A 23,865-nucleotide genomic window follows, 5' to 3' on the forward strand; every position below is an offset into this window, starting at 1 on the left:
AGGTCGATTGCTGTTCGTGTTTTGGATGGCTCCGTGCCGGTTTCGTGCTTTGTTTGTGGTTTTTTTGTTGCAGATTTCCAGTGCTTGACGTGTGTCTCCGTGTGTTCCTGCTTCCTGGATTGGCAGTGGATGTCGTCACCCCCCACCCCCAAAAAAAAAAAAAAAAACACTGGGTTTGTATGTGTATATTTATGTATGTGTACGCATATGTGTGCGTATATATATGTATATATTACATATAGTAATAATGCACATATATACACTTTTGGTTTCTACCGTCATGGTATCAATCAATAATATGTGTGCAGACAAGGTAAAAAAAAAAAAAAAAAAAAAAAAAAAAAGTTTATCCAAATAACGCCTGGTAAGAAATTTGCTCCGATGTTTTCAGGATGAGAACAGCCTGCCGGCTCAGGAGCTGATTTATGGTTCCACGTTACATCGACGCAGAGCCTACGGCGTACGGCGCGCGTCGCCGCGTAACCTACGCCGTAGGCTCTGCGTTGGTGTAACGCGGAACCATAAATCAGCCTTTATTCTGGCGAGATCTGAAAAGACTTCGCAACAACGGGCAAGCGAGTGATTATGTACATTCACTGAGTGAATGCTATGAAAGTAAAATATATATTTCTCACTAGAAATCTAATCAAAATGCATTTTTATGCAGAAACTAACTCAAAATATTGATTTTATTCACTAAAAAATAAGAAATGTCCGCCATGTTTTTTTGTTTGATTCAGTCCGCAAATGATGACGTAAAGCATTCTGGGAAATTTTTCTGGCCCTCGGTCGGTGAGTCAGTATCTGAAATCCCTCGCTCTGAAGGGCTAGATTCAGACACACTAACCCTCGAAAAGTCCACTATCCCTACATGCAAAGAGGAATTGGGACACCACTACCCTCACGGGAACGCGCAAAATTTAGGGGTAGAGCTGAAAAGTAGGACTAGGGGGGGATTGGGACTGGGCCTTAGTTTCTAGTGTTGTTTAAATTAACAAATGTGTGAAGACAGTGTGGATTAGTCAAGCTGCCGAACTCACTGGTGTTGTGGTCGACATAGTAAGATCCGACGACGGGGTCGTACGCCTCCTCCCAGCCCACGGGCAGCTCATCTCCGATGCAGTCTGCGAAGGTCAGAGGTTTTGTCTGCCTGAAGAAAACAGAGGAAGAAAAACTCATTCAGTGACGGAATAACATCCATACTGAACCACAAACAGCTGCTGTTCCTGGTGCGGCAACGCAGATGGTCATAGAAACGAAACAGAGCCCTAGTAATGATGACATCACGGTAATATGATGACATCAATGATCATAGTGACATGTTCTTCAGAATTGTGGTGTTTAAATAACCCATTAACTTCCCTTTACCTAGGTTCAGCCAAAGCCCAGACCTCCCTTTCCCCGGCCACCTCTTCCAGCTGCAGGACGATGCCAAGGCACCTTAGTATTTCACAATTAACATCACCTGGTCCTTACAGGGTATTAAAGTAAGGTACACACAACCAATCTCAAAATTTTTATCTCTAGATGTTAGGAGGATGCTATGGTTTTGTCGCAACTGGATTATTGTTTTGTAGTTTGGTCAAATACTTTAGTTAAAAATGTAAAGAAATTACAAGTGGCACAAAATAAAGCTGCACGTTGTGCTCTATTGTGTCCTTATAGGTCTAATGCAGGGGTCGGCAACCCGCAGCTCTAGAGCCGCATGCGGCTCTTTAGCGCCGCCCTAGTGGCACCTGTAGCTTTTTCAAAAATGTTTGACCTTTTTTTTCCTTTTATTTATTTTTTCCTTTTTTTCCTTTTTTTATTTTTTTATTTTTTATTTTTTTCTATTTTCTTTTTTTCTTATTTTTTCCTTTTTTTACTTCTTTTTCTTTTTTCCTTTTTTTCGTCTTTTTTCCTTTTTTTCTTTTATTAATCTCGACATTTCGACTTTTTTCTGGAAATTTCGACTTTTTTTTCAACATTTCATCTTTTTTCTCGAGATTGTGCTTCAACATTAATCTCGACATTTCAACTTTTTTCTCGACATTTCGACTTTTTTCTCAAAGTGCATAATGAAAAAAAAATCTTCCCCCAGTTCTAACTAATATAGAAACATGCAGCATGTGTTGCCTTCATTCTAAGGCTTTTTGCAGCTCCAGACATATTTATTTTTTGTGTTTTTGGTCCAATATGGCTCTTTCAACATTTTGGGTTGCCGACCCCTGGTCTAATGTGTCCAGCATGCATAAAAAACTAGGCTGGTTATCTATAAGACAAAGGTCTACGTATATTATGTAAAATTTTCTGAGAAATATAATGGTGACACGCTCTCCGAAACAACTGTATGACAGATTCTATTATCATTTTGCTCACCATGGGTACAATACTAGAATGACATCAGAAAGGAGGTTCATACCAAGGGTGAGAACAGGTTTGATACAAAGAACTTTGGTTGGCTGGAACTCTATACCAGTTTATATTTCTCATGCAGGTAGCAAAGATTGGTTTAAGTTTCAGTTGAAACAATATCTTTTAAAATGTAATGAATGATGATTTGTCATTTAGAAGGAACAAAGTGAAGGTTGAATAGAATTATAGGTAGTGTAAACCCTATCATAATAAAGGGGAAAAGTGGTCAAATAATTATAGATAAGGTTATTTTAGGCAGGTATTGTTTATGAAGGTGTTTTATTTGATTTCATTTCTATGTATTTATGTCTGAGAATGATGGTGATTTAATTATCCTCTGTATAGATTGTGACTAAGGGAGTTGTGTCTACTATTGTTTTGTTTGTCATGTATAATGTATGTCTGTTATGTATTAAGTGTTAATTTGTGTGTTGTGTGTGTGTCGGACCCCAGGAAGAATAGCTAATGCTGTGGCTAATGCTAATGGGGATCCTAAATAAAACAAACAACCAATGCTAATCAACATGGCATATTACACCGTATATTCTGTGACAAAAACTAAATTAAGAAGGAGTTTGTAAAAACAATTACATCCCATAATTGAATAGCTCATAGAACCACATTTACTAGCAGTAACTTGAATTAACTGTTTCCTGTTTGACATTATTGGGACTCGTGGAGGATTAATGGCCCACGTCATCCTGACAGTTGCTATGAGTTGTTTCTGAAGATATTGTGTTTTTACTCGTGGTATGGCCAAACATCTCCAATTTTGCCCAAAGCACAATCTTTCAGAAGACTTTGTGGTATGTTCACATGCAAATTTAAAATACAGGACTGTCTCAGAAAATTTGAATATTGTGATAAAGTTATTTATTTTCTGTAATGCAAAAATGTCATACATTCTGGATTCATTACAAATCAACTGAAATATTGCAAGCCTTTTATTATTTTAATATTGCTGATCATGGTTTACAGTTTAAGAAAACTCAAATATCCTATCTCAAAAAATTTGAATATTCTGGGAATCTTAATCTTAAACTGTAAGCCATAATCAGCAATATTAAAATAATAAAAGGCTTGCAATATTTCAGTTGATTTGTAATGAATCCAGAATGTATGACATTTTTTTTTTAAATGCATTACAGAAAATAAAGAACTTTATCACAATATTCTAATTTTCTGAGACAGTCCTGTATAAGCCATATGTGACTATTATTTGTCACTGTAGTACAAAAGACTAAATTATTTGGAACCCATCCCAGAGTGCAGAGCAGAGCATTTACAGAAAAAAACTACTCTATTATAGGATAAATCTGCTTTTTTTTTTACTATTTATATTTAAATCAGATTTATTTATTAACTTGACGCCTGCAGACCAGATCAACTGAGCAGAGACAAGTGAATGTTCAGCACTTGTAGTTTTTTTTGTTTTATTTGACACATTTTACAAGATGAGAAATAAAAGCAACTGTACAGACAAATCCGTGACAGGGAGATTTCACACGGGGGCTTCCAGAGACAGTTCCTTCGTCATCAGCTGTCAGCAAAACAGGCAGCTCTGCATCTGCTGCTGCAGAAATGGGTCACAGCTCTAATATGGTTTTGCTGCTAGAGACTACAACAACTCGCTCCGTCAGCATCAGTCCGGCGCTGAATCTGCACCAAACACATGCTACCATGTAGTCAGCATCCAGCAGATAATTATTAATGTGACAATTCAGATAAAAGATACATCTATCCATCCATCCATCCATCCATCCATCCACTGGTTTTACCCACTTCAACATGCCCTAAATCTGAAGATTTCACTGTTTCTTTGCTTCCTTGACAGAACTCTCAGTCGTATATAAAAGTTGTAGTCAGTACTCGAGTTGTAAAAAATAAAATCAGGGGGGATGGTGGATTTTATCATATGGGGACAGATAATTTGTGCTGATTACAAATAATATAATATATTAAAATAATAGCACTGACCAAAACACCTGCAGAAATACTGCAGGAATGACATAGCAGCAGTTAAATGCAGCCTTCTGTAAGCTTTAAATATCCACTGGGCTTACATCAAATACATCAAAACACAACAATAAAAAACAGTTTTCTGAACTTATCAATATGACTCTGTCCTTCACAGGATAAGTAAAATGGATCACTGCAAAAAGTCAAAATCTTAACAAGAATATTTGTCTTATTTCTAGTTAAAATGTCTCATTTTAGTAAAAAGAAATCTCATTACACTTAAAACAAGACTCATCACTGGAAAAAACAAAAATTTCCACCTGTTTCAAGTAGATTTTCACTTAAAAAAAGTAGAAAGATCTGCCAGTGGAACAAGATTTTTTGCTGAGATAATAAGATAAATCTTGTCCCACTCGCAGATTTTCCTACTTATTTCAAGTGGAAATTTACTTGAAACAGGTGAAAATTGTCAAATAAGTTATTTTTCTGGTGTTATTTTTCTGGTGATGACTCTAAATGTTGAAATAGCAGTAAAAACACATTCATTGATGAAATGACATAAGGGATGGAAAGGCGGGTGGCAGTTTTACAGGGGGGATGATTTTGACCGTTTTTATTTCAGGGGGGGATGCCATCCCCCCTCATCCCCCCTCAACTCCAGTACTGGTTGTATTTCTTTAATAAACTAAAAGTTGTGTCATAATTTGTGCTTCCTTTGAAAAAAAGAAGCCAAAAGTCAGAACCTGGTGAGAAAGAGGTCTGAATAATTGAAGTAAGTTATGAGTTTCCCCGGCTCAATGTGTCTGTCAGTGCGTTTTGCAGAGGTCAGATGAGCATGAGGAGCTGGGGGTGGATAGTCCTCGGTTCTGTCGGGGGAGGTGGAGAAACGGGGTGGGGTGGTAAGAGGGGGTTCCTTTAACACGCCACAATAGGAGGAAACGGGTCTGTGGAATTCCATGAGCCGCACTGACATATCGCCTGGAGGTTTCCGGGGCAACCCCGGGCCTTATGGTGGCCGTATGCCGACTGCCCCGTAGCCACAATCCCAAAACCAACCACCTGGAACAATAACCACGAGTTCATCCAACTATGACTGCAGTTATTAACTTACTGAAGCACAAAAATAAAACCAGATCACATCTAAGAATATTGGCCGTTTATAAGAGTCAGGTTTGTTTTCCTTTGTGATTTAAAGTCCAACCTTTTGTCAGCTGCTACAGTTTATCCTGAGTGAATTAGTGTAGTCCTAATTTTACAAATTATCTAAACCAGATAACAACCTTTACTTAAGTATTTAGCTAAATGTGTTGTCAGAGCAATAATTGAAGGTTTAGATTTTATTAGGGTTGCCACCTTTCAGAAATAGAAATAAGGGACGCCCTGATTTCAGCAGCGCAGGCGCCAAAAAGAGGGACATCCCGAAAACTTCTAAACTGCATAGAAATGTATTTATTTTATATGAAAAAACTAAACGCTTTGATTTAAAGTTTAAAGTGCTTTAATAGCATTGAACTTGCATGACTGTACAGACAGCCAACCCTATGATATGTATGTCCACATCAGCCCAGATGTAGAATAAGCTACAGGTGAAGAATATGGTGTAAAAGTTAATTTATTTCAATAATTCAACTTAAAAGGTGAAACTAATACATGTATATTACATAGTCTCATTACAAGCAAAGCAGGATATGTTAAGCCTTTATTTGTTATAATTTTGATGATTGAATTGTTTATTGATTTCATAATATATTCAATTTTTTTAGATTTTTTATTTAGGGTTTTCATAAACTGTGAGCCATATTCACCAAAATTATAAAAAAAATTAAGGCTTGAAATATCTCACTTTGTATGTAGTGGGAAATAATATATTTGTTTCACCTTAAGCTGAATTTACTACGAATTAAGTTTTGCAATATATTCAAATTTTCCGACCTTCACCTGTAGATTATGACATCAATATATAAGAGCATAATATGTGTCTGTATTGGTTCAATATGGAACGCAACTTTTAATTCCCAATTACGGAACAATTCCGTATTTCAAGGGACGGGTGCACCGAAAGCCTAGATTTTATGGACATTTTAAAGTAAAATGGGATCTTTTAAATTTTATCAGTCTTGCTTTTCTTGGTCAATTTCAAATATTCTTAAAGCTGTGGATTCCAAATTTTCTTTCAAAAACTATACTTATCTATACACAGTAACAGAAGAGATTGTAGTTGAGACCTCTGCAAACTTTATCTGCCTTTTAGCTTTTGTTAGCTTCCCAGCACCGAGCATACTGGGCTAATGATGCTAAATGAAGTTTGTTTCTGTGACACTTATCCCGGGCTTTTCTTTCACAGCTAACTCTAATGATGCATTTATTGACCAGGAACAAAATTAATAACAATATTTATTGTGCAAATGTTGGTCAATCAGCAAAGTAATGGGCTGAAAGTTGTCTAGTCACTGCAGAACTGATTGTTAGCCTGGACACCACAATGAGCACAATAATCCGGTACCGATGCATCTCTTGGACGGGTCTCCCTCAAAACACAGATTTTAGCTCAAGGGACTTTGTGGTAAAATAAAGGTTAAATAAATACAATCACAAATCAAGACCCGACGCTAAGTCAAAGGAAATTAGCTAAAACTCATCATGATACAATTTCTGTCTGTGTGACAGAAATTTCAGTGTGTGAAATTGGAAAGTGGAATAAACCACTAAATCAAGATTTAGTAGCTTAAACATTTTTTTACTCATTTACTCATGTAATATGAGTGGGACGTCCTTACAGATCAGATTCAGTAAATCTACAATGACTCCTGTGCTAATGGCTATCCAAAACTGCTCTCATGTTGGGCAGTATACTAAAAAAATGATTGTTGATCGATCACGGCATTTTTTCAAAACATCGGTATCGGGCAAAAAAATATCGGGACATACCTAGTTATTAATGTTTTTAATATATATTAAATCGTTTTATATATCGTTGCATTTAACGTCACTTCCGGCCGACTGAGTAAGTGAAACTAACATGGTTTACGTGTTTGAATTGTGAAATGTTATTTATATATATATATATATATATATATATATATATATATATATATGTTCATGTTGCATTAAGCTGCTGCTATTCATTTCATGCCATTCAGAATGTTGCACTAACTATATGTCCATGTTGTTCTCCAATGGACAATAAAAGAAACTTTAGTCCTCTTTTCTTTTTCTTTTTTTAATTCATTGCCAAAATGTATCTGATCGGTAAAAAGTATCGGAAATGTATCGGGAGCCAAAAAAAGTGATCAGATCGGGAAAAACCAGGATCGGCAGATACTCAAACTCAAGTGATCAGGATCGGATCGGGAGCTAAAAAATCCTGATCGGCACAACCCTAAATGCTTTTATTGTGCCATGAGCATTGATACAACCTCATTGTGGAGAAGTACATCTACTCTGGTCTCCATCAACAAGATCTGAAATAATGCAGAGAATTAACAAATAACCAGTAGAACAAATACCGTATTTTCCGCACTATAAGGCGCACCGCATTATAAGGCGCTACAGTAGAGGCTGGGGTTACGTTCTGAATCCATTAGACCAGGGATATTCAATTGGCGGCCCGCAGGCCACATGCGGCCCGCCAGGAGCTTTTATGTGGCCCCTGGTCATATTTCAAAAAAGGGGGTGTTTGTTGAAAAAAAAATAAAATTATTTATTTATTTATTTATTTTTTTAAATAATATTTTTATAACTGGCTACTATGGACTGAAATGCTTGTGCTCAATGCTTAATATAATATTCAAATAAGGAAATCTTGGTGGAAAGTGGTGCTTTGTCATTATGGCGTGTTTTATTAAAAGTAAGTCAATATCAATTTCATTAAGTTTTGCACAATGCATGGTTTCAAAATGAACTTGCATTCAAAATAATATTTCTTTATCTGAATATTATATTTAATATTCACAATTACTAAATCTGGAGACAATTAATACATAATTCATATGTAAACTAGATATATTCAAATGTATAATACAAATGTATTATATTTACATAAGTCTTCGAAATGTATTATACTTACATAAGTCTTCGTCTTTGAGTGCAAAATACATTTTGAAAACCTCCACATTTTCTCTCTCCATACAGTCCTTTTGCAGATGTGGCCCCCGGCCGAATCTAGTTGAATACCCCTGCATTAGACCAAGGGTCTCAACCCGCGGCTCCGGAGCCGCATGCGGCTCTTTCATCCTTATACTGCGGCTCCGAGAGGCTTGGGAAAATAAATTTAAAAAAAAAAACTACGGTAAGTATTTAATTGAAGTGTATTTTATTTAAGTTAGTTCTTTAATATTTTAGTTCTAAATTGGAAGATTATTGTGATCTTGACATATTAGAATAAATATATTTTATTGTTTTTCGTCGCTCAAAATAAACGTCCTACTCGCTAAAGCCGGTATACCCGCCAAAACGCCATCCATTCGTCGCAACTTTCAACCCCAGCAAGGCCAAGTATGGAGAAATGTAAGAAAAGAAAAATATCTGAAGAAAATCGAACATTCAATGATTTCTGGGCAGATTCATTTGCATTTACCTCTGGTGAGAGTGGCCTACCAGTATGCCTAATTTGTGGAGAAAAACTGTCTAACGGTCAAATGTCGCAAGACATTTCAACAATACACACAGAGCCTTTGCTGAAAAATATCCAGAGGGAGAAGAGAGAAAAAAAGCTGTCTCGGAACTGATGCAGAAGGCTGATCTGACGAAAAATCACTTCAAGAAGTGGGTGAAGTTGCGGGTCAATATTGATCCATATATAAGGCGCATGGTCAGCTTTTGAAAAAATTGAAGGCTTTTAGGTGCGCCTTATAGTGCGGAAAATATGGTACATGGAATTATCTCTGGCTTGTCTCCTCTATTGCCTTGTGTTTTTTGACTACAAATATGTACAAAAAAACAAACCAACAAAAAAACCAGACCAACTGAACTGGGTCCTTTTGCAGTTGATTACTAACGGGATGGGCCCTGGAAAGACCCCTCGGCTACGCTCTAAATATAGTCCAGGACAACAGAGACGCTGCTGCCAGCCGTTAATGCCAGAGAAAGTTAGCTGGTTGGTACCTGCATCCAAATAACTGACTCCTCTCTTTTTTCACCCACGGATTCCTGCCATACGATTGCACAGCCAACACGAGTCGCTGACCTACTCTGCTCGCTCTCTGTAGGTTTCCCGTCGGCATGAGGACCTCGCTGGCGGCGTAACGCTCAGTCTTTCAATAGCCACTTGTTGAGCTCCTCACACGCTTCACCGTGTTGCTACTTGGACACCAAACTGGCTCAGGAACAACTCTTTGTCTAGCATGCTTATGAACACAACAGGAGTAAAACTCACTCCCTAATATAACGACCAAAAACACTGTTTCACTATTCTGATTGAATGCAATAACAGTGTCATCTTTCATGTTAACGTTTGCATATTAAAAATCCTGTGATTATTGACTACTAAGGTCTGATCTCCTAGTTCAGATTTTCTTTTGAACTATAGGCATACATAATGAATTTTGCAGTGTTTTAAAGTTGATCCATTCTAGATTAAAAACAATACTTTATGTAACAGCAGCAGACTGCAGGCTGTGTGTTTACAGTGAACTTAGCTTTATTTTTAGCCTGCAGGACTGTGTTAGTTTCATAGTGATGACCTTGCTCGGTAAAATAATGCAAATCTTAATGTTGGATCAACTTTGTTGTCACAAAATATACAGGACTGTCTCAGAAAATTAGAATATTGTGATAAAGTCCTTTATTTTCTGTAATGCAAAAATGTCATACATTCTGGATTCATTACAAATCAACTGAAATATTGCAAGCCTTTTATTATTTTAATATTGCTGATCATGGCTTACAGCTTAAGAAAACTCAAATATCCTATCTCAAAAAATTAGTTGAATATTCTGGGAATCTTAATCTTAAACTGTAAACCATGATCAGCAATATTAAAATAATAAAAAGGCTTGCAATATTTCAGTTGATTTGTAATGAATCCAGAATGTATGACATTTTTGTTTTTTTTAAATTGCATTACAGAAAATAAACTTTACAGAACTGTACAAACTGCTCCCTTTGGTGTATTCTGTACTTTTGGTCATCAAAGACATGCTAACCTATGAGTGTATGGCTGCCTTGTTTTAAGAATTTAAGAATTTCTCACTGGTTTTCTGAGTTCCCAATCGTTCGGTCACTGAACTAGCAATCGTTGCATTTTTTTAAATAATCCTTTGTCTTTTTTACATTTAACTGCTTCCCTTCCCTTATAGAAAAGGATTGCTCTCAAACTCATGTTTACTAGAGTTGTAGCAATATCAATATCAGTATCAGAAATTATCCCTAATAACACTGAAAATAAGAGCATCGTATTGTGCGTATTTACTTCTACACACCATCCAGTAAAATTACATTTATATAAAGCAAATAATTACCCCGGTCAGAAATACATCTCTTAAACTGGTCTCTCCAAACAATAAGAGACTGGCTGATATTTCACATCAGCTAAAGTAATCAGCTTTCCATTGGATATTTGGACCCCTGATGTGTTCAAATGTCAAGATATAAATGCCTTTTAATGTAAACTTAATTTTTAAAAAATTGTTGTAAATGGGTACCCCTGATTTGTCTAAACAGAGCTGAGACAGGGTTTAGCAGACCGTTGTGACCCAAAATGGCATTAAATGGGTAGAGAAAATGAATGGATGCACCATTTAATTTATTTATTTTTAAATCAGTATTGGATCATTACTCAGTATCAGCAGTTAGTAAACCTATAGTCATTGAAACCATGATTTTCAGTCGAGTGTTTTAATGTCACATGAAGGACTGCATGTTTTTTTAAGAAGCTTATCTCAGATTCCAGCAGGAAAATACTGGATTCTTGTGATGTTTTGGCATCAAAGTGGTCAAAAATTAACCTGCAGCATATCAAGTCATCACAGCCCAAAAGATTTAAAACAGCCTAGTGAGTGAGTGAGTGAGTGAGTGAGTGAGTGAGTGAGTGAGTGAGTGAGTGAGTGAGTGAGTGAGTGAGTGAGTGAGTGAGTGAGTGAGTGAGTGAGTGAGTGAGTGAGTGAGTGAGTGAGTGAGTGAGTGAGTGAGTGAGTGAGTGTTTGCACATACGTCACACCATACCAGGAAGCTGAGAGCTAAAAGCTGTTTTAATTTCCGCTGTAGTGCTGTTAATATGCCACTTTATTAAGTTTTAATATTTTTTCAGGCGTAAAAGTAACTGTTAAGATCCCCAACCTGGGCTCAGTTTATCCAAATAACGCCTGATAAGAAATTTGCTACAATGTTTTCGGGATGAGAAGAGCCGCCGGGTCGGGAGCTGATTTATGGTTCCGCGTTAAATCGACGCAGAGCCTACGGCGTACGGCGCGTGTTGCCGCATAACCTACGCCGTAGGCTCTGCGTTGGTGTAACGCAGAACCATAAATCAGCCTTTATTCTGGCGTGATCTTCACAACTACGGGCAAATAAGTGATTATGTACATTCACTGAGTGAATATTATGAAAGTAAAATATATATTTCTCGCTAGAAATGTAATCAAAATGCATTTTTATGCAAAAATTTACTCAAAATATTGATTTTATTCACTAAAAATTTGAAATGTCCGCCATGTTTTTTGTTTGATTCAGTCTGCAAATGATGACGTAAAGCATTCTGGGAAATTTTTCTGGGCCTCGGTCGCAAAGTCAGTATCTGAAATCCCTCGCTTTTAAGGGGTAGATTCATATACACTAGCCCTCGTTAAGGCCACTACCCCTAGATGAAAAGAGGAATTGGGACACCACTACCCTCACAGGAACGCACAAAATTTAGGGGTAGGGCTGAAAAGTAGGACTAGGGAGTGTATTGGGACTGACCCTAAATTCCTCAAGAGGAAATACAAGGATTCAGATTTGCATGTCATAGCAGCTCTGTAAAAGCAACTGTAAAATACAAGTAAATACATCCCAACTATTCTAACTTTCATATACTGTACACACGATCATCGATCACGTTTCCCTGACACGCCATCCAAACAGAAGTTATGATCATAAAAAAAGACGACAATCACAGCCTTTCTGCACATGATCCTCCACATACCATGGGCGGTGCGTTATCTGACAGGATGCATTCCTTTCACCTGACGATACACATTCAATGCGTCACTACAAGGGTGGAAGGTGATACTGCACTCTGAGCGAGTTATACACATCTCACAATGTTTTGTTGATTGTTTTTTGTTGTTTTGGTGGTGTCTTTTTCTCCTGAGAACATTTAAATATTTAAATTTTCCTTTCTGTTGTTCCAGGTTTTGATAATTTAATAGAATTTAAGTGGACTGAGCTTCAGGAGTATGCAGCTAAAAGAACTGCATAACTTACAAAATAAAGACCGTCTTCTTTTTTATAGTGCACTTGTTTACAGACAAAAGAAATTGATTCAACAACGGAGAAAAGCTTCAAGAAATCTAAGTTGAGTTGTTAAATAGAAACAGATGATTTCCCGGGATGTCCACTTTACACACTACTTGGAAGTCCTTTGTGCAGCTGCAGGTGAAATGAATACTTAAATGGAGGACATCGGGTATCTGTTCTCTTCAAGTTTAAAAAAACAAAGTTGTTTGCTGATGACAGAAGGCGTGTGACGTTTCTTCATTCCTGAAACTGGACTGCAATGGGAGGAGCTGCACCAAGAATTCAAACCACCGAGTCAATTTTACGACTATGTCTCTTCATATATTGTTTCCTTCTGCCATGTTGTTTGGTTCTTTTACAGACACTAAGTGTTCACAGTTTAACAGCTGAACTCCCTCTGAAAGACATCAGACTTACAAATCTTTAGCACATGAATTATTAAAAATGTTTCCAAATATATTGACTTTAATCACATGAAAAATAAGGCTCATCATTTTGTCCATTTTAATTTCTTTGTCCAGTGGACATCATGACTGTCTCAACCTGTACTTTTCTCCACCAGAGTATTTCTTTTCCTTTTACAGAGCAACTAAAGACCCATCCGAACAAACTATCCAAGTTTAGCATGTCCTAAACACCTCCCTGGGGAAGTATCTAAGGCATCCTAGCCAGATGCCTGAACCACCTCAACTGGTTCTTCTTGGTGTGGAGGAGCAGCGATTCTACTCTGAATCTCCCCCAAATTACTAAACTCACCTAATCTCTAAGTACTCCAGCTCATTTCAGCTGCTTGTACCCACAATCTTTTTCTTTTGGTCATGGCCCATAGTTTGTGACCACATGTGAGGGTAGGAACATGGGTGGACGTGTTAACAGAGAGCCTTGCCATTAGGCCCAGCTTTCTCTTCACCACAATAGACCAGTGCAGTTACCGCGTTACTGAAGACACTGCACCAATCCACCCATCAATCTCCCAATGCCATTCTTCCACTCTATCTCAGGCTCTCTTTACAAGACCCTGAGATACTTAGGGCCAATCCCAATACACCACCTACTTTTCTACCACTAGCCCTAAAAATAGGTAGGGCCCTTGTAATGTTCCCTAGGGATTGGGACACCACTTGCTACGTCACTGCGTGGTTTACGTTCGGGTACGTAAGCGACTGTGTAGTTACGTTTGCACGTACGTCACACCATATCAGGAAGCCGAGAGCTAAAAGCAAGTTTTAATTTCCGCTGTAGCGCTGTTAATGTGCCACTTTATTAAGTTTTAATATATTTTCAGGCGTAAAAGTAACCGTTAAGATCCCCAACCTGGGCTCAGTTTATCCAAATAACGCCTGTTAAGAAATTTGATCCGATGTTTTCGGGATGAGATGAGATGCCGGCTCGGGAGCTGATTTATGGTTCCACGTTAAATCGGGGAAGATGGCGCGCGTCGCCGCGTAACCTACGCCGTAGGCTCTGCGTTGGTGTAACGCAGAACCATAAATCAGCCTTTATTCTGGCGAGATCTGAAAAAGATTTTGCAACAACGGGCAAGCGAGTGATTGTGTACATTCACTGAGTGAATATTATGAGAGTATCCATCCATCCATCCATTATCTATACCCGCTTTATCCCTTGCGGGGTCACGGGGGTCTGCTGGAGCCTATCACAGCTCATTTCAGGTGAGAGGCAGAGGTTACACCCTGGACAGGTCACCAGTCCATCGCAGGGCCACATATAAACACACAAACCATGCTCACAACTACACTCACCGGGCAATTTAGAATCACCAATTAACCTAATATGCATGTTTTTGGACTGTGGGAGGAAGCCGGAGTACCCGGAGAGAACCCACGCAAGCACGGGGAGAACATGCAAACTCCACACAGAAAGGCCCCTGCCGGGCCTGGGAGTCGAACCGGGGACCTTCTTGCTGTGAGGCAACAGTGCTAACCACTAAGCCACCGTGCTGCCAATTATGCCTATTATGAGAGTAAAATATATATTTCTAACTAGAAATGTAATCAAAACGCATTTTTATGCAGAAACTAACTCAAAATATTGATTTTATTCACAAAAAAATAAGAAATGTCCGCCATGGTTTTTTTTTTATTCAGTCTGCAAATTATGACATAAAGCATTCTGGGAAATTTTTCTAGCCCTCGTTCAGCTAGTCAGCATCTGAAAACTCTCGCTCTGAAGGGCCAGATTCATATCCACTAGCCCTCGTTTAGGTAACTACCCCTAGATGAAAAGAGGAATTGGGACACCACTACCCTCACGGGAACACGCAAAATTTAGGGGTAGTGCTGAAAAGTAGGGGTAGGGGGGGGATTGGGACTCGGCCTTAAAGTCCTCCACTTAAGGTACCACCTCCTTCCCAAACCCATGCATACACTGGAAAAGTGGCTTTTGAATGGCTGTCCACTCTGCATGAATGGGTTCATAACAGAACACTGACTAGCAGATTTGTGAGCTTTGTGATGAGCATAGTTCAAAAACATGAAGGTATGAATCCTTTTTCAAGTTCAAATTGATGAAAAAATCCTGTTACTTCAGTAATTCAAGGAAAAACATTGCCTCGTCTTGTAAAGAGCTGTCATTTTTCCACTTAAGAACAACAACACGAAAACACATTCCACACAAAACAACATTCCTGTCGGCCTTAAAGCTGTTTTAGGCATTGCCATAAATAAATAAGTAATGGAAGACTTGGTTAAGTATTAAAAACGAGCACACGGCAGCATAGAGGGGGCCAGCGTCTGTTCTGATCCCAGTTAACAGTTTGCAGGGCCTCGCGCTGCACTTTGACCCCGTGCACCTTGGCAGGCAGTGAAAGGGATTTGAGATGAATTGGACCTTTGGTTGGCGAGTCGGCGCACTGCTCGCTCCTTCGTGTCGTGTGTTTCAGGAATGTGTTTGTGTTGCTTTTTTTCCAGGACCTTGTTTGATGAGGATTCATGCTCTGCTTTAAGCGTGAACAGGATCACCCCACCTGCCATCTTTTACACTGAAATTGCGCTATGTGTGACATCTCACGAACAGCACAAATAACTGGAGGCGCAGAACACAGTAGGACAAGCTCTGCTATTGTACCACAAATTATCTTTAACATCACATTATTTTTTCACATCAAATTATTGCTTTCTCAAATTTGGCAATTGGTTTTTAGCAGAGGTGTCAAATAACGAAGTACAAATACTTCGTTACCTTACTTAAGTAGAAATTTTGGTTATCTATACTTCACTGGAGTAATTATTTTTCAGACGACATTTTACTTTTACTCCTTACATTTTCACGCAATTATCTGTACTTTTTACTCCTTACATTTTAAAAACAGCCTCGTTACTCTATTTCATTTCGGCCTTTAAAAAAAACTATCCAGTTAAATTGCTCCATCCGGATAGAGTGAATTTGGTTGTGGTTGTTTCAGATGTTCTTGTCCAGTTTTGTTCTTACATCCGTTCCCTCAGATTCCTGCAACTAAACTTGGATGTACATTCCAATAAAGGTTAGGATAAATGATAACATGCCTCTGAAGTTTGACTTTTTGCACCATTACAGTACTTATAGGCAACTAGTCATCATATCTCCTGCTCTCTGAAACACATGTTAATGCTCAATAGTACACATATATGGTTCTTTAATATATTTGCATTATACTAAGATGCATTCATTTTCAATGGCTTTTGTCCTTAATGGCTTTTTTCCCCCTTACATTACTTTTACTTTTATACTTTAAGTAGTTTTGAAACCAGTACTTTTATACTTTTACTTGAGTAAAGAACTTGAGTTGATACTTCAACTTCTACAGGAGTATTTTTAAACTCTAGTATCTATACTTCTACCTGAGTAATGAATGTGAATACTGAAGACACCTCTGGTTTTTAGTCGATTAAACGTTAAACTGTCATGCAAATCCATCGATAACAAAGCAACATGAGTAATTGTGGGTTTGGCCAGAGTGACCAGCAGAGCGACCAATAAGAAAGTCAAGTGAACACAATCATGTACAGCCACAAACATTAGAGCCACCAAAGTGTCTTCAATGTAGACATTTTACCAAGTGAGGAACACCATGTAAGAGATAATATAAAAGGCTACAAAACAACTTAAAACATAGAACTATATGCAGTATGTGTATATATGTATATATAAACAAACAATCACTGCCACAAAACCCGGAAACTCTGCAGCTGTAATGCAGCCTATGTGCTGTATCTGCAAATAAATATGCACCCTCTGAATTTTTTTGTTTTTCTGGCCACGCTGCGGTCAAAGCCCACAAAAGCATTGCACACAACTCATAAAGGCATTCTGAAACAAAAAAATGAACAAAAAAACAAATGAACATGGCTAACAAGTAAAACCAAATGGAGGATTTTACAGATGCGATGCTAACAAACCAAGAACAGCCAGTCAACTCAATGCAGTTAAAAAAAAAACAAACATGATGCAAAGTAAAACTTGGTTGACGTACTGTAGCCTTCACATCTTAACATGAACAGGTACAGAAAACACTAGTTTCAGAACAAACACATCACACTCCGGCATTTTAATGAACATTGTCCAAGTTCGATGTGCCACGTTCTCAAGATGTCAAACAATCAACAAATCAACAGGCATGAAGGTTCAAAACAGCCTGCAACCTGTTTTCTCTCGTAGTTCTTGCCAAAGAGTAAAACCAGTTAAAAAGAGCCAGAACAAATAATCGAAGTACTCAACAAAAATGTAGTTGCCTACGAATTTAATGAGCAATTATTAGAATGTTACGTTTATCACTTATTATTATTACAAAACTGAAAAGCAGAAAAATCTACGGTAGTTTTTTTTTTAAGTCATCTTTTCCTTTCATCAATTACTTTCAGGGGTCGCCACGGCGAATCCTCTGCCTACATTTAACTGTATCCTCGTCATCCTTTTCTCTCACACCAACTAACTAACGATCTAGCAGTTAATTAAGAAAAGTAATTAAGTGATTAAGAGAAGTAATCTGCCGAATGAAGGATGGTCAAAAAGAGGTTTTAACTTAACTTAGGCGTGGGCGATAAACCGAAAATTTACCGTTTCCGACATTCACTGCGATGACCGACGTCAGTTTTCCCGTGTCGGTAAATTCGGTGTTTTGATTTTTAAAAAAAGGAAATAAACATATTTTTTTCTGTTTTGACTGTGTGCTGATAGGTTAATTTCATTCAGCTTTAAGACGGCATGTGTGTGATCACATGACTCCACCCATCCAGTCTAAACGCTGAGCTCTCAACTCAGAGCAGCTGTCTGGAGTTACCGACCAATCAGCCAATCAGAAAATAGATTTTTATGTTGCCGGCTAAGAGTTATCGTACCTTTATCATTATCGAAGTAAAACTGCCCAATTTATCGTGATATTGATTTGAGATCATATCGCCCAGTCCTAACCTGACTGTTTATTTTTTATAGTCTTATTAGCAGCAAAGTTTGTTCATTACACAAGTTAAATAAATCACATATTTTTGAGAGAAAAAGAAAATTTCAATGTTTTCTTGTTAGTTGGCACTAGGGGTGTAACAATATATCGTGCCACGAAATTTCGTGATACAAAAACGTTACGATACGTGCCGTGGAGGTGACAAAACTGTATCGTGATATTGGGTTATTAATATTAATCTATTGTGTTGACTAGTAACGTGCAGCGTATTTGTGCCGACCGCGCCTCGACCCTCGGACCAAAATCTTACTCCGCTCAGAAGAAACTAGTACCGTTTTGCGGTCCCGATCACGGGACTCTTGGGGGTTTTCAGTTCTGAGCTTTTACTTATGTAAGGCTGGTGTAGAGTTAAGTCTTACCTTATTAAATTAAACCTTTTTCGGGTCTTGAGTAGGATAAACACGGGGACAACTTCTGCTGAATTCCAGTGTACTTTAATGTCCCTCAACAGTGTAGGATTTTAGAACATCAACACAGCACCTAGTGCCGTACTGTGGCGTATCACTCCGCCCAATCTAAAACAGACTAATCACTACAGATAAACTGACTAGTGTCATTATAGTCCCTGATTTACATCAGAATATAAAGAATATTTTTATAAAATAATGAACCCTGAATTACCAAAATAACCTTAACAAAAATAAATCTCCTCTTACACTTATAAGGTGAGCATGAATCAATCTTTTTTATGATGTAAAATTGTATGTATTTATTTACTTAATTTTAGTTGTTACATTTCTGGAAAAGAATAAAGTAAAATCATACATCAGAGAAACTATTCAGTTTGTATTTGTATTGTATGAAACTGAAGATTCATAATGCAAACCTGACATTTACTTTTAGTTCAGTTTGTGGAAAATGGTTGGCCTGGCTTTCTCTTTAAAACTTAAACAGTTATAAAGCATTACAAACTGTAACAATAGGGCAAACGCATAGTATTGTTTTATTTATTTTGTGTCTTTCAAATAAAAGACCATTTTTTCCAGTCATATGTTCCTCATTCAAGGTTGTTAAAAAAATACTGCTATAATATCGTATCGGGTCGTGACCTCAGTATCGTGTATCGTACCGTATGGTGAGATTAGTGTATCGTTACACCCCTAGTTGGCACCACAGACTGCATAAAACAATAGCAAAGTATTGGGTCACATGTCTCATTGGTTTCTGAAGACCAGTTTTGAAGCATCTTTTTCTTTGTACAGAGCGCAGCCACGTTGCTCGGCAACCCAACGGGAAACACCGCATGTCAATCAAAGCAGCTTTGTTCCCAGCTCCTTTAGCCAAACCCTGCAGAAATAGAGCTATCGTCAGACGCATAGATATTATACACTTAGACGCCGCATTCAAGCCTGTCACATACGTCAACGCGGGCCGGGGTTCCTGACAGCAGTCAGACCAGTTCTCGTGTCCGACTGTGCGTTTGACACCAAAATGCCAGACTTTTGTAGTTCCCGTGAAAGAACCATTATATTATTTAACTGTTATGAACCTGTTGAATGTGACGTATCTCTAAAGCTAACATAAACTAAACTAGCTTATGTCAGGACAAGAAAACAAAATGTGTTTGTTAGTATGACATCAGTAATATGATGAAAGTCAGACATATATACGTAGATCGAGTGTTCTTTCCCGCTGCTGCGATACGTCAACATCGCCGCCATATTGGATGAGGCAAGACTGCGCTGTAAACTAATACAAGTAAATGGACTTATTTTCATAAAGTGCCTTTCAACAAAGAAATTTACGTTTTACGTCTCATTTATTCATTCACACACACACTAATATACTTGGGAAACAGTTAGGCACCAAATATAATATATTTAATTTTCTCAGATGGCAAAAATAAGAACTTTATTAATCCCACATAGGAGTAATTCATGTTATGTCAGCTATAGAGAACAAGGTAGTGCCGAAAAACAATATATATCCCCCCCTCACAAAAATAAGAAAAATAGAGAAACATATTTTCTCATCAACAAAACAAATTTAAAGTTTTTCAAATAACAAAATAATATATTTGAACAATTTTTCAGACAATAACTGAAAAAATCAGAAAAATGGTTCAAATATGTTATTTTGTTACTTGAAAAATTTTAAATGTGTTTATGTAAAATATACTTTGTTGATGAGAAAATATGTTTCTATTTTTCTTATTTTTGTCTACGTATATATGTCTTTGATGAAAGTGACATTTGGCAATTAGCCATTGTATATAATTGTGCAATGTAGGCTATGTTATTTGTAAATGATCTATTAAATCAGTTTCACTGCACTAACATTAAGTTAATTGCTAACGTAAGTTATGTACCTGAATTGTAGCTACAGTACATCAGGATGGATAACTGTTGAGAAGTACACACTGGTTTTGTGTTTATGTCTCCAACAGATCGATGGAGGAGGAAAGTGGGAGGCAGCACTCAAGAGGAGACACTTTTGTCGACTCATTTAAAGGAAGGACTGATACCGTCAATATTTCATTTTCCTGACCATCTTTGTGAATTTAATGTCATGACAATTTCTCACATAATCATAATATTTCTCACATTATTTAGTAGGAACACAGTGCCCACTAAATAATAATAAAATGCGCTATAAGAAGTTGTTACTTTTGAATTAACCCTGATATAAACATTTAAAATGTAGTTAATTAGCGTCACCTTCCTGGTGTTAAAATGAACAATGATATTAACACAACCTAAAATACCTGAATAACATAAAATATTTATTACTCCACACAAATGCAGAGTAACAGCTGGAGAAAGAAGTTGTGCAAAGTTGTTGCAGGAATATTATTAGATCAGCATTTCAATGGTGTGAATTTTGTATGAAAAGAGTCGAGGGTTTTGTTTTTGGGGGGATTTTGCTAGATTTTTAATTAAGGCCTTCCTGTTATTTGTGATTATGTGTTGTTTTATTTATATTTTGTTTGTTTTTAACCCATTCCTTTATCCATTGTTTTTACACATACCTTAAATGATCGTAGGCTCATTTTTAAACCTCATAGCAAAGTAAAATGGTTTCATTCATTGTCCGATTAGTCAATCATTTCAACAATCAGTAGATCCAGGGACTATAATAGTTGTTAGTGGCAGCTCTACGGTGCAATATTTTCCTTTTCTCCTGACCCGTTCCTCTTTGGTTTCTTTGTCAGTTCTACCACGACGAACACGGCGGGAATATCAAGCCACCTCTGTTCTGACCACAGCGATCCAGGCTGGACCATAAAGTTAATTGTATAGAACAATTCCAGGCCAACCAGATGTGCTGCGTCAGCGCCAGGGGTCCAATGTGCCCCGATTCATAAAAATACTCTGTCAGAACAAGTGCATTGATGCATCTTTGCAAACAAACCACATGAGCTCATTGGTGGAGGTAGGCCTGTGTTGAAAAGATCGATTATCCGATTTTAAATCGATTCTCATATTAATTCCTAAAAATCGATTCATATGTCTAAAGATCGATTTAAGAAAAATATATATATTTTTTTTTCTTCATCATTACAACTTTTGGTATTTTTTTGTTTATGCCCAAAAAAGGAATATTTTGTTGGACACGAGAATAAGTGGTGCCATGTTTTTGCCTTTAAATGTGTTTTATGAAAACATTAAAGTTTTCAGTTATAATTGCATAAATTGTCTATATTTCTTTGCTTTATATACTGTTTTGGGGTTACATTTGCATAAATGTTAAAAACCAAATTCTCATAAATGGGGAAAAAATAAAAGCAATTTCTTTCATCCTCTGTTTCCTCCCTGGATCTGTTTGGTAATTCTGACCCACACAATGTTTCTGAAAGCAGTTCTATCAGCATTCTGGGAGCTGATTGGTCCTTACAGCATCATTAGCTGCAATACTTGCTGTTGAATCTCAATATAATACTAGTATTAATATGTTGCAGAACTAGACAGTCATATAATTCATGCAACAGTTAAAAACTGTTTTATTAACAGTAACCCAAATCAATATCGGATCGAATTGGATCGAATCAAATCTTGATAATCAATTCTGAATCTTAAGAATCGGAATCGAATCTTGATATTTGAATCGATTCCCAGCCCTAGGTGGAGGTAACAATTAGTCAATGAACCAGTCAAGTGACAGAAAATCAATAACTATACAGACAATCACTTTGCTAATCCAAAAAAAATGAATCTAAATACGACTGCTGATGATAATTGCTGGTGATTTTTGCATATCCTCTTCAACAGCCTCAGCTGCAAGCCTAAAGACCGCAAAATACAGCACATGAGGAAGGAAAAAAAACCTGTGAAAAGCTGTGTGTTGACTTAAAATAAACCTTCACACAAAGAGAGAGAAAAAAACTATTGTTAGAACTAAGAATTCCAGTCATAAGCCATGAAAAGGATTTTGGTGTTTAAGTCCGAGGGGGTCTTAAGTAACCGGTAAAAATGAAAAATGAGTCACCATGAAATTATGCCCGCTCCTTTACTCAGAGGACCACAGAGGCTCCAAAGCATCCCATTTAACACGCGAATGCTGGCATGTTGGCATGGAGATAATGGTATTTCAAGGTCTGTCTGGATGGAGATTTTATTTGTCATCCCTGTTGCAAACTGCTCTGAAAGCAGGGTGTAAAAATGTCCTCAAAACCAGGTTATTGAAGCGTAGAAAACAGGAATAAAAACCACAGACATGCTGGTAAACTGGAACTGGGAGTTTTTTTCTCTGACTGAAATAGTCAGACGGCAGAGAGACAGCATTAAAATGAAATAAAAAATGTAGTAATCATTAACCTATTATTATTATTATTATTATTAATAATAATAATAATATTTCAGAACAATACCTTTCTTCAATGGATGGATGTACAGGACTGTCTCAGAAAATTTGAATATTGAATTTGAATATCATGGCTTACAGCTTAAGAAAACTCAAATATCCTATCTCAAAAAATTAGAATATTCTGGGAATCTTAATCTTAAACTGTAAGCCATAATCAGCAATATTAAAATAAAAGGCTTGCAATATTTCAGTTGATTTGTAATGAATCCAGAATGTATGACATTTTTGTTTTTTTTAATTGCATTACAGAAAATAAAGAACTTTATCACAATATTCTAATTTTCTGAGACAGTCCTGTACATCTTCCGATGTTTGTAAATTTTAGTGATGTTCAGCGGTACAGACAGCCACTATTTTTAAATACAGTATTTTCCGCACTATAAGGCGCACCTAAAAGCCTTTAATTTTCTCAAAAACCGGCAGTGCGCCTTATATATGATCATTACGGTAATTTCTGTTACTGTAGTCAGGGGGATTGTGGGTAATGTAGTTAGTGTCGCCGAAGTAATGGTGCTAAAAACGTCAGGAATCGTCACAGACGTTCAAGACAACAGCAGCGACGCTGACTCGCATCATGGAGACTTTGACGAGACGGAGCAAAGCTGGTTTTTATTTTGTTAATAAAGTTTTACATACGGTACTTTTCTTCTTGTTTTTCTTTTTGCATTTGCTGTAGGATTTGCTGTAGGATTTTGTAGCATTTCCTGTAGCGCAGCTCCATCAGGTAGATACCTAACTCAACCCCAGCCACTATAGTACGGTATTTTACCATATATTTAGTGCGCCTTATAATGCAGTGCGCCTTATAGTGTGGAAAATAC

General features: G+C 37.3%; 1 protein-coding gene across 1 annotated transcript in view; it reads right to left on the reverse strand.

Moving 5' to 3' along the window:
• LOC133459380 (protein KIBRA-like) overlaps positions 1 to 23,865 on the reverse strand; it is a 57,363-nt gene that overhangs the window by 27,738 nt on the left and 5,760 nt on the right. Inside the window, exon 2 of the mRNA XM_061739273.1 lies at positions 1,041 to 1,150. Coding sequence (XP_061595257.1) covers positions 1,041 to 1,150 — 110 coding nt within the window. The remainder of the gene's footprint in view (positions 1 to 1,040; positions 1,151 to 23,865) is intronic.

This window comes from Cololabis saira, chromosome 14 (genome assembly GCF_033807715.1).
Source record: "Cololabis saira isolate AMF1-May2022 chromosome 14, fColSai1.1, whole genome shotgun sequence".
NCBI lineage: Eukaryota > Metazoa > Chordata > Actinopteri > Beloniformes > Belonidae > Cololabis > Cololabis saira.